General features: G+C 44.3%; 1 protein-coding gene across 2 annotated transcripts in view; it reads left to right on the top strand.

Moving 5' to 3' along the window:
• LOC128697303 (uncharacterized) overlaps nt 1–15,828 on the top strand; it is a 69,682-nt gene that overhangs the window by 32,439 nt on the left and 21,415 nt on the right. Inside the window, exons 3-4 of one of the 2 annotated variants that reach the window (XM_053788935.2) lie at nt 4,625–4,796; nt 8,750–8,926. In XM_053788935.2, coding sequence (XP_053644910.2) covers nt 4,625–4,796; nt 8,750–8,926 — 349 coding nt within the window. Of the gene's footprint in view, nt 1–4,624; nt 4,802–8,749; nt 8,927–15,828 lie in introns of both variants that reach the window. The other variant, XM_070104161.1, reaches the window with a different exon arrangement.

Here is a 15,828-nt window from a genome sequence, read left to right as displayed (position 1 = left end):
GATGGTAACTGTAGCTGTGCTGGAAGATGGTAATAGTCAGGTGATGGTATCTGTAGCTGTGCTGGAAGATGGTAATAGTCAGGTGATGGTAACTGTAGCTGTGCTGGAAGATGGTAATAGTCAGGTGATGGTATCTGTAGCTGTGCTGGAAGATGGTAATAGTCAGGTGATGGTATCTGTAGCTGTGCTGGAAGATGGTAATAGTCAGGTGATGGTAACTAGCTGTGCTGGAAGATGGTAATAGTCAGGTGATGGTAACTGTAGCTGTGCTGGAAGATGGTAATAGTCAGGTGATGGTAACTGTAGCTGTTCTGGAAGATGACAATAGTCAGGTGATGGTAACTGTAGCTGTGCTGGAAGATGGTAATAGTCAGGTGATGGTAACTGTAGCCGTGCTGGAAGATGGTAATAGTCAGGTGATGGTAACTGTAGCTGTGCTGGAAGATGGTAATAGTCAGGTGATGGTAACTGTAGCCGTGCTGGAAGATGGTAATAGTCAGGTGATGGTAACTGTAGCTGTGCTGGAAGATGGTAATAGTCAGGTGATGGTAACTGTAGCCGTGCTGGAAGATGGTAATAGTCAGGTGATGGTATCTGTAGCTGTGCTGGAAGATGGTAATAGTCAGGTGATGGTAACTGTAGCCGTGCTTGAAGATGGTAATAGTCAGGTGATGGTAACTGTAGCCGTGCTGGAAGATGGTAATAGTCAGGTGATGGTATCTGTAGCTGTGCTGGAAGATGGTAATAGTCAGGTGATGGTAACTGTAGCCGTGCTGGAAGATGGTAATAGTCAGGTGATGGTAACTGTAGCCGTGCTGGAAGATGGTAATAGTCAGGTGATGGTATCTGTAGCTGTGCTGGAAGATGGTAATAGTCAGGTGATGGTATCTGTAGCTGTGCTGGAAGATGGTAATAGTCAGGTGATGGTATCTGTAGCTGTGCTGGAAGATGGTAATAGTCAGGTGATGGTAACTGTAGCCGTGCTGGAAGATGGTAATAGTCAGGTGATGGTAACTGTAGCCGTGCTGGAAGATGGTAATAGTCAGGTGATGGTATCTGTAGCTGTGCTGGAAGATGGTAATAGTCAGGTGATGGTAACTGTAGCCGTGCTGGAAGATGGTAATAGTCAGGTGATGGTAACTGTAGCTGTGCTGGAAGATGGTAATAGTCAGGTGATGGTAACTGTAGCCGTGCTGGAAGATGATCATTCCCCGAGGGCTGCCTGACCACATGCGAGTTTACCTGGAGAGAGTTCCGGGGGTCAACGCCTCCGCGGCCCGGTCTGTGACCAGGCCTCCTGGTGGATCAGAGCCTGATCAACCAGGCTGCTACTGCTGGCTGCACGCAATCCAACGTACGGGCCACAGCCCAGCTGGTCAGGGACCGACTTTAGGTGCTTGTCCAGTGCCAGCTTGAAGACTGCCAGGAGTCTATTGGTAATTCCCCGTGAAGGTGAGATCCTCCGACTTGATCACTCCCAGGTCTTTGACGTTGGTGTTTCGCTCTATTTTGTGGCCAGAATTTGTTTTGTACTCTGATGAAGTTTTAATTTCCTCGTGTTTATCGCTTCTACATGGTGTACCGTAGCTCTGGAAATAAATGGTATAAAATACCGACACAATGGAAATATAAACACATATGCAGTATAATGTGATCCTTTATTGACTACGTTTCGCCCACACAGTGGGCTTTTTCAAGTCACAAACAGAACTGTTTGTGACTTGAAAAAGCCCACTGTGTGGGCGAAACGTAGTCAATAAAGGATCACATTATACTGCATATGTGTTTATATTTCCATCGTACCGTAGCTCTGTTGGTAGCGCTCTCAGCTCACACATTGAAGTCCGTAGTTCGATTCCCGGTACGGGTAGAAACATTAGGACGTGCTTCCTTACAACACTTGCTGTCACTATTCACCTAGCAGTTAGTAGGTACTTGGGTGTCAGTCACCTTACACCTGCTGTCACTGTTCACCTAGCAGTTAGTAGGTACTTGGGTGTCAGTCACCTTACACCTGCTGTCACTGTTCACCTAGCAGTTAGTAGGTACTTGGGTGTCAGTCACCTTACACCTGCTGTCACTGTTCACCTAGCAGTTAGTAGGTACTTGGGTGTCAGTCACCTTACACCTGCTGTCACTGTTCACCTAGCAGTTAGTAGGTACTTGGGTGTCAGTCAACTTACACCTGCTGTCACTATTCACCTAGCAGTTAGTAGGTACTTGGGTGTCAGTCACCTTACACCTGCTGTCACTGTTCACCTAGCAGTTAGTAGGTACTTGGGTGTCAGTCACCTTACACCTGCTGTCACTGTTCACCTAGCAGTTAGTAGGTACTTGGGTGTCAGTCACCTTACACCTGCTGTCACTGTTCACCTAGCAGTTAGTAGGTACTTGGGTGTCAGTCAACTTACACCTGCTGTCACTGTTCACCTAGCAGTTAGTAGGTACTTGGGTGTCAGTCACCTTACACCTGCTGTCACTGTTCACCTAGCAGTTAGTAGGTACTTGGGTGTCAGTCACCTTACACCTGCTGTCACTGTTCACCTAGCAGTTAGTAGGTACTTGGGTGTCAGTCACCTTACACCTGCTGTCACTGTTCACCTAGCAGTTAGTAGGTACTTGGGTGTCAGTCAACTTACACCTGCTGTCACTGTTCACCTAGCAGTTAGTAGGTACTTGGGTGTCAGTCAACTTACACCTGCTGTCACTGTTCACCTAGCAGTTAGTAGGTACTTGGGTGTCAGTCACCTTACACCTGCTGTCACTGTTCACCTAGCAGTTAGTAGGTACTTGGGTGTCAGTCACCTTACACCTGCTGTCACTGTTCACCTAGCAGTTAGTAGGTACTTGGGTGTCAGTCACCTTACACCTGCTGTCACTGTTCACCTAGCAGTTAGTAGGTACTTGGGTGTCAGTCAACTTACACCTGCTGTCACTGTTCACCTAGCAGTTAGTAGGTACTTGGGTGTCAGTCACCTTACACCTGCTGTCACTGTTCACCTAGCAGTTAGTAGGTACTTGGGTGTCAGTCACCTTACACCTGCTGTCACTGTTCACCTAGCAGTTAGTAGGTACTTGGGTGTCAGTCACCTTACACCTGCTGTCACTGTTCACCTAGCAGTTAGTAGGTACTTGGGTGTCAGTCACCTTACACCTGCTGTCACTGTTCACCTAGCAGTTAGTAGGTACTTGGGTGTCAGTCAACTTACACCTGCTGTCACTGTTCACCTAGCAGTTAGTAGGTACTTGGGTGTCAGTCACCTTACACCTGCTGTCACTGTTCACCTAGCAGTTAGTAGGTACTTGGGTGTCAGTCACCTTACACCTGCTGTCACTGTTCACCTAGCAGTTAGTAGGTACTTGGGTGTCAGTCAACTTACACCTGCTGTCACTGTTCACCTAGCAGTTAGTAGGTACTTGGGTGTCAGTCACCTTACACCTGCTGTCACTGTTCACCTAGCAGTTAGTAGGTACTTGGGTGTCAGTCAACTTACACCTGCTGTCACTGTTCACCTAGCAGTTAGTAGGTACTTGGGTGTCAGTCACCTTACACCTGCTGTCACTGTTCACCTAGCAGTTAGTAGGTACTTGGGTGTCAGTCACCTTACACCTGCTGTCACTGTTCACCTAGCAGTTAGTAGGTACTTGGGTGTCAGTCACCTTACACCTGCTGTCACTGTTCACCTAGCAGTTAGTAGGTACTTGGGTGTCAGTCACCTTACACCTGCTGTCACTGTTCACCTAGCAGTTAGTAGGTACTTGGGTGTCAGTCACCTTACACCTGCTGTCACTGTTCACCTGGGTGTTAATCGATTGGTGTGGGCGGCATCCTGGGACAAAACTGACCTAATTTGCCAGAAATGCTATACATAACAAGCGGCTTTCTATGTAGTAGTATGTCATTGATGTCAGCTATGGTCTGTATACCTTGTAAATGTGGAAATAAAGATTTATTATTATTATTATTATTATTATTATTATTATTATTATTATTATTATTATTATTGTTATTGTTATTATTATTATTATTATTATTATTGTTATTATTGTTATTATTGTTATTATTATTATTATTATTATTATTATTATTATTATTATTATTATTATTATTATTATTATTGTTATTGTTATTATTATTATTATTATTGTTATTATTGTTATTATTATTATTATTATTATTATTATGATTATTATTATTATTATTATTATTATTATTATTATTATTATTATTATTATTATTGTTATTATTATTATTGTTATTGTTATTATTATTATTATTATTGTTATTATTATTATTATTATTATTATTATTATTATTATTATTATTATTATTATTATTATTGTTATTGTTATTATTATTATTATTATTGTTATTATTATTATTATTATTATTATTATTATTATTATTATTATTATTATTATTATTATTATTATTATTATTATTATTATTGTTATTGTTATTATTATTATTATTATTGTTATTATTGTTATTATTGTTATTATTATTATTATTATTATTATTATTATTATTATTATTATTATTGTTATTATTATTATTAGTGTTACATGGCTTTGAGAGTCATGTCCCACAATCATTTTTCCTGACTGCTTGTTCCTTCTTCAGGATGGATCGGTGTTCTCCTGCTGGTGGTGTTCTGCGTTGCTATCGGTTTCTCCGGTACAAGGCTGGGCAAGTGCTGGATGCTGCTGGAGGAGCGGTGGCCCCAGCAGTACAAGAACGCCTGCAGGACTCCGTACCTGGAGATCGCAGAGAGGTCGATGGGACCTCATGCAAGGCAAGGCTCTCTCATGTACTCGTGTTGAGCACAGGTCCTTGCTGACTCTTTCCTCTTAACCAACTTCTGAAGTATACGAGTCCCTTAACCAACTTCTGAAGTATACGAGTCCCTTAACCAACTTCTGAACTATACGAGTCCCTTAACTAAGTTCTGAAGTATGCGAGTCCCTTAACCAACTTCTGAAGTATACGAGTCCCTTAACCAACTTCTGAAGTATACGAGTCCCTTAACCAAGTTCTGAAGTATACGAGTCCCTTAACCAACTTCTGAAGTATACGAGTCCCTTAACCAAGTTCTGAAGTATACGAGTCCCTTAACCAACTTCTGAAGTATACGAGTCCCTTAACCAACTTCTGAAGTATACGAGTCCCTTAACCAACTTCTGAAGTATACGAGTCCCTTAACCAAGTTCTGAAGTATACGAGTCCCTTAACCAAGTTCTGAAGTATACGAGTCCCTTAACCAACTTCTGAAGTATACGAGTCCCTTAACCAACTTCTGAAGTATACGAGTCCCTTAACCAAGTTCTGAAGTATACGAGTCCCTTAACCAACTTCTGAAGTATACGAGTCCCTTAACTAAGTTCTGAAGTACGAGTCCCTTAACTAAGTTCTGAAGTATACGAGTCCCTTAACTAAGTTCTGAAGTATACGAGTCCCTTAACCAACTTCTGAAGTATACGAGTCCCTTAACTAAGTTCTGAAGTATACGAGTCCCTTAACTAAGTTCTGAAGTATACGAGTCCCTTAACTAAGTTCTGAAGTATACGAGTCCCTTAACTAAGTTCTGAAGTATACGAGTCCCTTAACTAAGTTCTGAAGTATACGAGTCCCTTAACTAAGTTCTGAAGTATACGAGTCCCTTAACCAACTTTTGAAGTATACGAGTCCCTTAACTAAGTTCTGAAGTATACGAGTCCCTTAACCAACTTTTGAAGTATACGAGTCCCTTAACTAAGTTCTGAAGTATACGAGTCCCTTAACTAAGTTCTGAAGTACGAGTCCCTTAACCAAGTTCTGAAGTACGAGTCCCTTAACCAAGTTCTGAAGTACGAGTCCCTTAACCAAGTTCTGAAGTACGAGTCCCTTAACCAAGTTCTGAAGTACGAGTCCCTTAACCAAGTTCTGAAGTACGAGTCCCTTAACCAAGTTCTGAAGTACGAGTCCCTTAACCAAGTTCTGAAGTACGAGTCCCTTAACCAAGTTCTGAAGTACGAGTCCCTTAACCAAGTTCTGAAGTACGAGTCCCTTAACCAAGTTCTGAAGTATACGAGTCCCTTAACCAAGTTCTGAAGTACGAGTCCCTTAACCAAGTTCTGAAGTACGAGTCCCTTAACCAAGTTCTGAAGTACAAGAGTCCCTTAAGTTCGTGTTTTCAATGAGTCCATTAACTTGTCACTTGTTCTATCTAGGCTGGAATATTGCTGCACACTAACAGCACCTTTCAAGGCAGGTGAAATTGCCGACCTAGAAAATGTACAGAGAACTTTCACGGCGCGCATAACGGAGATAAAACACCTCAATTACTGGGAGCGCTTGAGGTTCCTGAACCTGTATTCCCTGGAACGCAGGAGGGAGAGATACATGATTATATACACCTGGAAAATCCTAGAGGGACTAGTACCGAACTTGCACACGAAAATCACTCACTACGAAAGCAAAAGACTTGGCAGACGATGCACGATCCCCCCAATGAAAAGCAGGGGTGTCACTAGCACGTTAAGAGACCATACAATAAGTGTCAGGGCCCCGAGACTGTTCAACTGCCTCCCAGCATACATAAGGGGGATTACCAACAGACCCCTGGCAGTCTTCAAGCTGGCACTGGACAAGCACCTAAAGTCAGTTCCTGATCAGCCGGGCTGTGGCTCGTACGTTGGTTTGCGTGCAGCCAGCAGCAACAGCCTGGTTGATCAGGCTCTGATCCACCAGGAGGCCTGGTCACAGACCGGGCCGCGGGGGCGTTGACCCCCGAAACTCTCTCCAGGTAAACTCCAGGTAACTAAGTTCGGTTTCTAAAGTTTATGAGTCTCTTAAAAAGATTTAATTTCCCACGGGTTCACTTTTAAAAGTTGGTTTAGAAAGACACGTAAGCAAACACTATAACATATTTATTAGAAAACGTTTCGGTCCTGGGACCTTGATCACTTCTAACATACAGAGGTAGAAAGACATTATATATATAGGCGGAGAGTGAGATGTGACGCACGTGACCTGAGGAATGTCATAAGAACATAAGAATGGAGGAACACTGTAGAAGGCCTACTGGCCCATGCGAGGCAGGTCCTTATCAAAACAACCTCTGTCTATGATGAGGACGGGTAGACGATGAAATCATGTGACTCCTGTGTTGTTGGGTTGGTGCTGCTTAAGTATCATGTATGCCAATGTTTTTGAAATTTTGTAGTTTCCAGTGTTGCGTTCTATAGTGTCGGTGACGGTGATTAGTGAGGCTTCTAGGCACCGTCGGCGTCTGAGGTCTGGTTCGGTGAGAACGAGTTGTGCCTCGTTCCAGTTCATCAAATGCCCCGTTGAGTCTCTGTGGAGGACACAGGCGTACCTTACATCGTCTCTGTTAGAGGCATTTCGATGCTCATTCAGGCGGTTTATACCACTTTTAAAAGTGTACGGTTCCCTTAACTGAGAATTATAGTTTCCACAACCGGTTGTGGTTTCAAGCCACGAGCCTCTTAACCGGATTCAGTACCGAGATCACGAGTCCACTACCCGGGTTCACTTTCAAAACAACGAGCTCGTTAACCGAATTTGGTTTCATGATGCCAAGAGTTCCTTAACAGGCTTTGGTTTCGGCTTACGTGACCCTGTAAGCCACAATTACCAGTCAAATGTCTATAGAAGTGCCTGACCTTTGACTTCCCCTGACCTTTGACTTCCCATGACCTTTGACTTCCCCTGACCTTTGACTTTCCCTGACCTTTGACTTCCCCTGACCTTTGACTTCCCCTGGCCTTTGACTTCCCTTGACCTTTGACTTTCCCTGACCTTTGACTTCCTCTGACCTTTGACTTCCCCTGACCTTTGACTTCCCCTGACCTTTGACTTCCCCTGACCTTTGACTTCCCCTGACCTTTGACTTCCCCTGACCTTTGACTTCCCCTGACCTTTGACTTCCCCTGACCTTTGACTTTCCCTGACCTTTGACTTCCCCTGACCTTTGACTTCCCCTGACCTTTGACTTCCCCTGACCTTTGACTTCCCCTGACCTTTGACTTTCCCTGACCTTTGACTTCCCCTGACCTTTGACTTCCCCTGACCTTTGACTTCCCCTGGCCTTTGACTTCCCCTGACCTTTGACTTCCCCTGACCTTTGACTTCCCCTGACCTTTGACTTCCCCTGACCTTTGACTTCCCCTGACCTTTGACTTCCCCTGGCCTTTGACTTCCCCTGACGTTTGACTTCCCCTGACCTTTGACTTCCCCTGGCCTTTGACTTCCCCTGACGTTTGACTTCCCCTGACCTTTGACTTCCCCTGACGTTTGACTTCCCCTGACCTTTGACTTCCCCTGGCCTTTGACCTTTAACTTCACCTTTTTAAGATATTATTTCCACTTCAAATTTCAATTCAAAGTTTGGTTTTACATGATACATTGTTAATACAGAACGGGGTGATACTTGATAATGCGGGTCTAAGGACGTGCCTAATATGGGCCAGTAGGCCTATTATAGTATTCCTCCATTCTAATGTTCTTGTGTAGAAAGCCCATGGTTATACAGAGCATTTCGGGCAAGTTGCTTATTTTTAAACACCCATGTGATTATAAATTATTTTTTCACTATATTTAGTGAGACAATAAATACTTGAAATCATGAATAAAATTGAATAATAATTGATTAACTTCTCTTTCTCATTCAATTGTTTCTCCCACTTCTCTTCTTCTTTGCCTTAATGTTCCACGCATCCATCATAAAAGTTTTGTCCATTCCTACAGACGTCTGGTCCTGGTATGCATGTTGACCACCTTACTGGGAGGAACCATTGTCTTTCTCATTCTTGTTGCCTCCTTCATGAACCAACTCGTGGTACAAGTCTCCCTCTGCGAGTGGGTCTTGATCACTGCTGTTCTCTTACTGCCACTCACCTGGCTGGGAACTCCCAAGGACTTCTGGTAGGTTAAGGGAACAAAAGGCACCTGTTAAGTTAAGGGAACAAAAGCTTTCTGTCGTAGCTGAAAACATCGTACTGGCGATGATAGTGAAGAGCTCGATATTCAAATTCAAATTCAAATTCAAAGTTTATTCTCTATAAGGATTACAATGTTGAGTTTACAAAAATTTGGTTATTGTGTGGTTTACATGTAGTAAAATAATGATTACAGAGTGTACCACTAGAACACCTAGCATGGCTAGGCATTACAGAGTGTACCACTGGAACACCTAGCATGGCTAGGCATTACAGTGTACCACTAGAACACCTAGCATGGCTGGGCATTACAGAGTGTACCACTAGAACACCTAGCATGGCTGGGCATTACAGAGTGTACCACTAGAACGCTTAGCATGACTAGGCATTTCGGGCAGACTTAGTTTTATTCTTAATTGTAAAATATTACAAAATGAGGTAAGTTGGTATTATGGCTAAGTGACTAAATACTAGTTTGTGAGTTTAGCAATGTGAATGCTTTTGTTTTGGCACAGTACATAGTTTCAGTATTGGAGTATCACAGGATTTATTATTTTAAGATTGAGATTAATATTTCTGTTTATGGTCAAATGAGTGAGTGAGTGTAAGTGTGAACCACCAGGTGGTATTCGTGTAGTTAGTTGACGGGGTGTATCAGGGAGATAAGATGTTTTCTAATGGTAGTTTTGAAGGTGATGAATGTGTCTGCAGTTCTAGAGTTCTCAGGTAGGGTGTTCCAGATTTTAGGGCCTTTGACATACATTGAATTTTGGTAAAGGTTTAGTCGGACACGGGGAATGTCATAGAGATGTTTGTGTCTGGTGTTGTGCCTGTGGGTTCTGTCACAACTATCAAGAAAGCGTTTTAGGTCAAGGTTAATATTAGAGTTTAAGGCCCTGTAGATGTAGATTGCACAGTAGTAAGTGGCGTAAACCGCCAGTGGCCATATAATACTCAACACTGTGTAAGCTGTCAGTGACCCTACTAACCACAAGAAGATAGTACGTAAGCGTCAATGTCCTTATAATCCACAATACGAGATGTCTGATGTAAGCTGTCAGTGGCTCTATAATCCACAACACTAGAAGTACGATATAAGCCGAAAATTAGACAGATGTGCAACATCTGGGTATCTTTACTGTAGACGTTTCGTCAACCAGTAGCTTGATCAGTACAAATTCAAAGACATAAATGGAAGACAGTAGAACTGTATACAAAAGGTGAGGTAATCAGTCCCTCAACCTTGGAGTTGGTGAAAAGCACCCTAGTCTTGAAGAGTCTGAAACACAGGCAAGAAAGCTGGTGCTTATATACTGGCATCAGGTGGTGAGGGACGTGTAGCAGACGAAGAGATTTAGATTTTGCCACCGAAGTGGCTAGTTTATTGTGCATCCCACATCCATCCTGTGGACGGTAGCGCGAGAGCATATGGATACACAAAAGGCCTAGGAACTAGGCCCCAAAGTGTTAACAGGAATACATATGGATTTATATCTACATATCTATAGTTCACTTATCTGTTACAAGCAAATTTAGGAAATTTGCTTAGTATATCTGGTATCTTATTTTCATTAATAAGATATATTGACATGTCACATAGGTTATTATACTGTCTGTCTCTGTATTCCTCAATAAGTGGACAATTAAGCACATAGTGTTCAAGAGAGTGACCATATGCCTGATCACATAATTTACATTTAGTTTGATCATCATCTGTGTGTCTCCCAAACTGCCAGAAGTACTTGTAACCAAGCCTAAGTCTGGCCACTACAACATCAGTCAGTACTTGTAACCAAGCCTAAGCCTGGCCACTACAACATCAGTCAGTACTTGTAACCAAGCCTAAGCCTGGCCACTACAGCATCAGTCAGTACTTGTAACCAAGTCTAAGTCTGGCCACTACAACATCAGTCAGTACTTATAACCAAGCCTAAACCTGGCCACTACAACATCAGTCAGTACTTGTAACCAAGCCTAAGTCTGGCCACTACAACATCAGTCAGTACTTGTAACCAAGCCAGCACACATAAGGGGGATTACCAACAGACCCCTGGCAGTCTTCAAGCTGGCACTGGACAAGCACCTAAAGTCAGTTCCTGATCAGCCGGGCTGTGGCTCGTACGTTGGTTTGCGTGCAGCCAGCAGCAACAGCCTGGTTGATCAGGCGCTGATCCACCAGGAGGCCTGGTCACAGACCGGGCCGCGGGGGCGTTGACCCCCGAAACTCTCTCCAGGTAAACTCCAGGTAAGCCTAAGCCTGGCCACTACAACATCAGTCAGTACTTGTAACCAAGCCTAAGCCTGACCACTACAACATCAGTCAGTACTTGTAACCAAGCCTAAGCCTGGCCACTACAACATCAGTCAGTACTTGTAACCAAGCCTAAGCCTGGCCACTACATCAGTCAGTACTTGTAACCAAGCCTAAGCCTGGCCACTACAACATCAGTCAGTACTTGTAACCAAGCCTAAGCCTGGCCACTACAACATCAGTCAGTACTTGTAACCAAGCCTAAGCCTGGCCACTACAACATCAGTCAGTACTTGTAACCAAGCCTAAGCCTGGCCACTACAACATCAGTCAGTACTTGTAACCAAGCCTAAGCCTGGCCACTACAACATCAGTCAGTACTTGTAACCAAGCATAAGCCTGGCCACTACAACATCAGTCAGTACTTGTAACCAAGCCTAAGTCTGGCCACTACAACATCAGTCAGTACTTGTAACCAAGCCTAAGCCTGGCCACTACAACATCAGTCAGTACTTGTAACCAAGCCTAAGTCTGGCCACTACAACATCAGTCAGTACTTGTAACCAAGCCTAAGCCTGGCCACTACAACATCAGTCAGTACTTGTAACCAAGCCTAAGTCTGGCCACTACAACATCAGTCAGTACTTGTAACCAAGCCTAAGCCTGGCCACTGCAACATCAGTCAGTACTTGTAACCAAGCCTAAGCCTGACCACTACAACATCAGTCAGTACTTGTAACCAAGCCTAAGCCTGGCCACTACAACATCAGTCAGTACTTGTAACCAAGCCTAAGCCTGGCCACTACAACATCAGTCAGTACTTATAACCAAGCCTAAGCCTGGCCACTACAACATCAGTCAGTACTTGTAACCAAGCCTAAGCCTGGCCACTGCAACATCAGTCAGTACTTGTAACCAAGCCTAAGCCTGACCACTACAACATCAGTCAGTACTTGTAACCAAGCCTAAGCCTGGCCACTACAACATCAGTCAGTACTTGTAACCAAGCCTAAGCCTGGCCACTACAACATCAGTCAGTACTTGTAACCAAGCCTAAGCCTGGCCACTACAACATCAGTCAGTACTTGTAACCAAGCCTAAGTCTGACCACTACAACATCAGTCAGTACTTGTAACCAAGCCTAAGTCTGGCCACTACAACATCAGTCAGTACTTGTAACCAAGCCTAAGTCTGGCCACTACAACATCAGTCAGTACTTGTAACCAAGCCTAAGCCTGGCCACTACAACATCAGTCAGTGTTCACATTGCAAGTTGCTCCATAAACATACTTATCTACGTTCATGTTATCATAGTGGGTTATAGATCTACTCAGGCTTCTAACTGCATTCCTATAACAATCATTTTCATTATTTACTTCTCTCCTAATATTATTCCTAATGCTAGACACAGTTATACCAAAGTTATATTCTACGTTCTCCTTCTGGGTACTCTTCTTGGCTCACTGGTAGACGGGATTTCCTGGTGTAAACTGTCAGTGGCCCTATAATCCGCAACATAAGTACGGTGCAAGCGGTCAGTGGCCCTATAAACCATAACAAGGAGAGGGAGTGAAGAACAAACTAATTGGAATCAACATCGACACCATGCCTAACCCTTCTACTAGAAGGTAGGGTAGGTGCCTGAGCCCGAGCCTTTAGCTCATAAGACTGTCATTCCCATTAGCCCCCTTGTGGCGGGGATGGCGGACCAGAGAGGCCTAGCTTGTGGCTAGGCCTGGGGACAGTTGGTCCCAAAGATGAGGAGGTACTTGTACCTCCTCCCATGGGAGACTTAGGTCTCAGACACTCCCTAAAGAGGGAGCCAAGGCCGGGCCACCACTTGGACAAGGCTCGGGCCGGGAGAATACCGGCGAATCTTTAAAAAAAAAAAAAACTAATTGAAACAACATTTCACTGTACAGGGCTTTGTTAAAACTTGAAAATGTTTGGAGCCAAATGTTATCCCAATGACAAATTTAATCTTGTTCAGGTAAGACATATATGCAACAGTTAGGTATCTATTTCGAAACGTTTCGCCTCATATCCGACATAGACAAGGATGTCAGCCACAGCACCGTGTCTTCCTTTGCAGATGACACCCGAATCTGCATGACAGTGTCTTCCATTGCAGACACTGCAAGGCTCCAGGCAGACATTGCAGACACTGCAAGGCTCCAGGCAGACATTGCAGACACTGCAAGGCTCCAGGCAGACATTGCAGACACTGCAAGGCTCCAGGCAGACATTGCAGACACTGCAAGGCTCCAGGCAGACATTGCAGACACTGCAAGGCTCCAGGCAGACATTGCAGACACTGCAAGGCTCCAGGCAGACATTGCAGACACTGCAAGGCTCCAGGCAGACATTGCAGACACTGCAAGGCTCCAGGCAGATATTGCAGACACTGCAAGGCTCCAGGCAGACATTGCAGACACTGCAAGGCTCCAGGCAGACATTGCAGACACTGCAAGGCTCCAGGCAGACATTGCAGACACTGCAAGGCTCCAGGCGGACATTGCAGACACTGCAAGGCTCCAGGCGGACATCAACCAAATCTTTCAGTGGGCTGCAGAAAACAATATGAAGTTCAACGATGAGAAATTTCAATTACTCAGATATGGTAAACATGAGGAAATTAAATCTTCATCAGAGTACAAAACAAATTCTGGCCACAAAATAGAGCGAAACACCAACGTCAAAGACCTGGGAGTGATCATGTCGGAGGATCTCACCTTCAAGGACCATAACATTGTATCAATCGCATCTGCTAGAAAAATGACAGGATGGATAATGAGAACCTTCAAAACTAGGGAGGCCAAGCCCATGATGACACTCTTCAGGTCACTTGTTCTATCTAGGCTGGAATATTGCTGCACTCTAACAGCACCTTTCAAGGCAGGTGAAATTGCCGACCTAGAAAATGTACAGAGAACTTTCACGGCGCGCATAATGGAGATAAAACACCTCAATTACTGGGAGCGCTTGAGGTTCCTAAACCTGTATTCCCTGGAACGCAGGCGGGAGAGATACATGATTATATACACCTGGAAAATTCTAGAGGGACTAGTACCGAACTTGCACACGAAAATCACTCACTACGAAAGCAAAAGACTTGGCAGACGATGCACCATCCCCCCAATGAAAAGCAGGGGTGTCACTAGCACGTTAAGAGACCATACAATAAGTGTCAGGGGCCCGAGACTGTTCAACTGCCTCCCAGCACACATAAGGGGGATTACCAACAGACCCCTGGCAGTCTTCAAGCTGGCACTGGACAAGCACCTAAAGTCAGTTCCTGATCAGCCGGGCTGTGGCTCGTACGTTGGTTTGCGTGCAGCCAGCAGCAACAGCCTGGTTGATCAGGCTCTGATCCACCAGGAGGCCTGGTCACAGACCGGGCCGCGGGGGCGTTGACCCCCGGAACTCTCTCCAGGTAAACTCCAGGTATACACAGTAGGCTTCATCAGTCGAGTACAGAAAAGTTGATAGAAGCAGAAGATACTTGAAGACGATGTAATCAGTCCATCACCCTTGAAGTTTTGAGGTGGTCAGTCCCTCAGTCTGGAGAAGAGTATTGTTCCGTTGTCTGAAACAATATGGAGTTGAAGTGACTATGGAACAATATTGTTTCAGACAACGGAACAATGCTCTTCTCCAGACTGAGGGACTGACCACCTCAAAACTTTAAGGGTGATGGACTGATTACATCGTCTTCAAGTATCTTCTGCTTCTATCAACTTTTCTGTACTCGACTGAAGAAGCCTACTGTGTAGGCGAAACGTTTCACAATAAAGATACCTAACTGTTGCATATGTGTCTTACCTAACAACCTGTCGGTATTTTATACCATTTTAATGTTCAAATTTATTCTTACTGAAGCTTGAACCTTGTGGAGCTCAGAGAGTAGGCTGGAGAAAAATTTGAATGGTACAGGGTTGTGTTTGAGAAGAACTTAGCAAATGTGAGTCAGTGGACCTGCTGCAGCTTATCTCTATTCTTATGTGTCTTTTTTTACAAGATAATATGTTGAAAATGGTATAAAATACCGAATAGTTGAAGATTAAGACACATGTGCAACAGTTGGGTATCGTTATTGATAAGATAAGATAAGGTTTCGTTCGGATTTTTAACCCCGGAGGGTTAGCCAGCCAGGGTAACCCAAGAAAGTCAGTGCGTCATCGAGGACTGTCTAACTTATTTCCATTGGGGTCCTTAATCTTGTCCCCCAGGATGCCACCCACACCAGTCGACTAATACCCAGGTACCTATTTGCTGCTAGGTGAACAGGACAACAGGTGTAAGGAAACGTGTCGAAATGTTTCCACCCGTCGGGAATCGAACCCGGGCCCTCCGCGTGTGAAGCCGGAGCTTTAGCCATCGGGCCATCCCACCAGTAGACTTCTTCAGTCAGATACAGAGACAGCAAGTGTGTTAGTGAAATAAAGATGTAATCAGTCTATCAACATTGCAGGAAAAGTATTTAAGGTGGTGAGTCCCTCAGCCTGGAGTCGATGTAATGAGTCCCTCAGCCTGGAGTCGATGTAATGAGTCCCTCAGCCTGGAGTCGATGTAATGAGTCCCTCAGCCTGGAGTCGATGTAATGAGTCCCTCAGCCTGGAGTCGATGTAATGAGTCCC

The sequence above is a fragment of the Cherax quadricarinatus genome, chromosome 89 (genome assembly GCF_038502225.1).
Source record: "Cherax quadricarinatus isolate ZL_2023a chromosome 89, ASM3850222v1, whole genome shotgun sequence".
In the NCBI taxonomy this organism is placed as follows: Eukaryota; Metazoa; Arthropoda; class Malacostraca; order Decapoda; family Parastacidae; genus Cherax; species Cherax quadricarinatus.
Note: the sequence above shows the minus strand (reverse complement) of the source record. Positions and strands in the feature narration are given on the sequence as shown.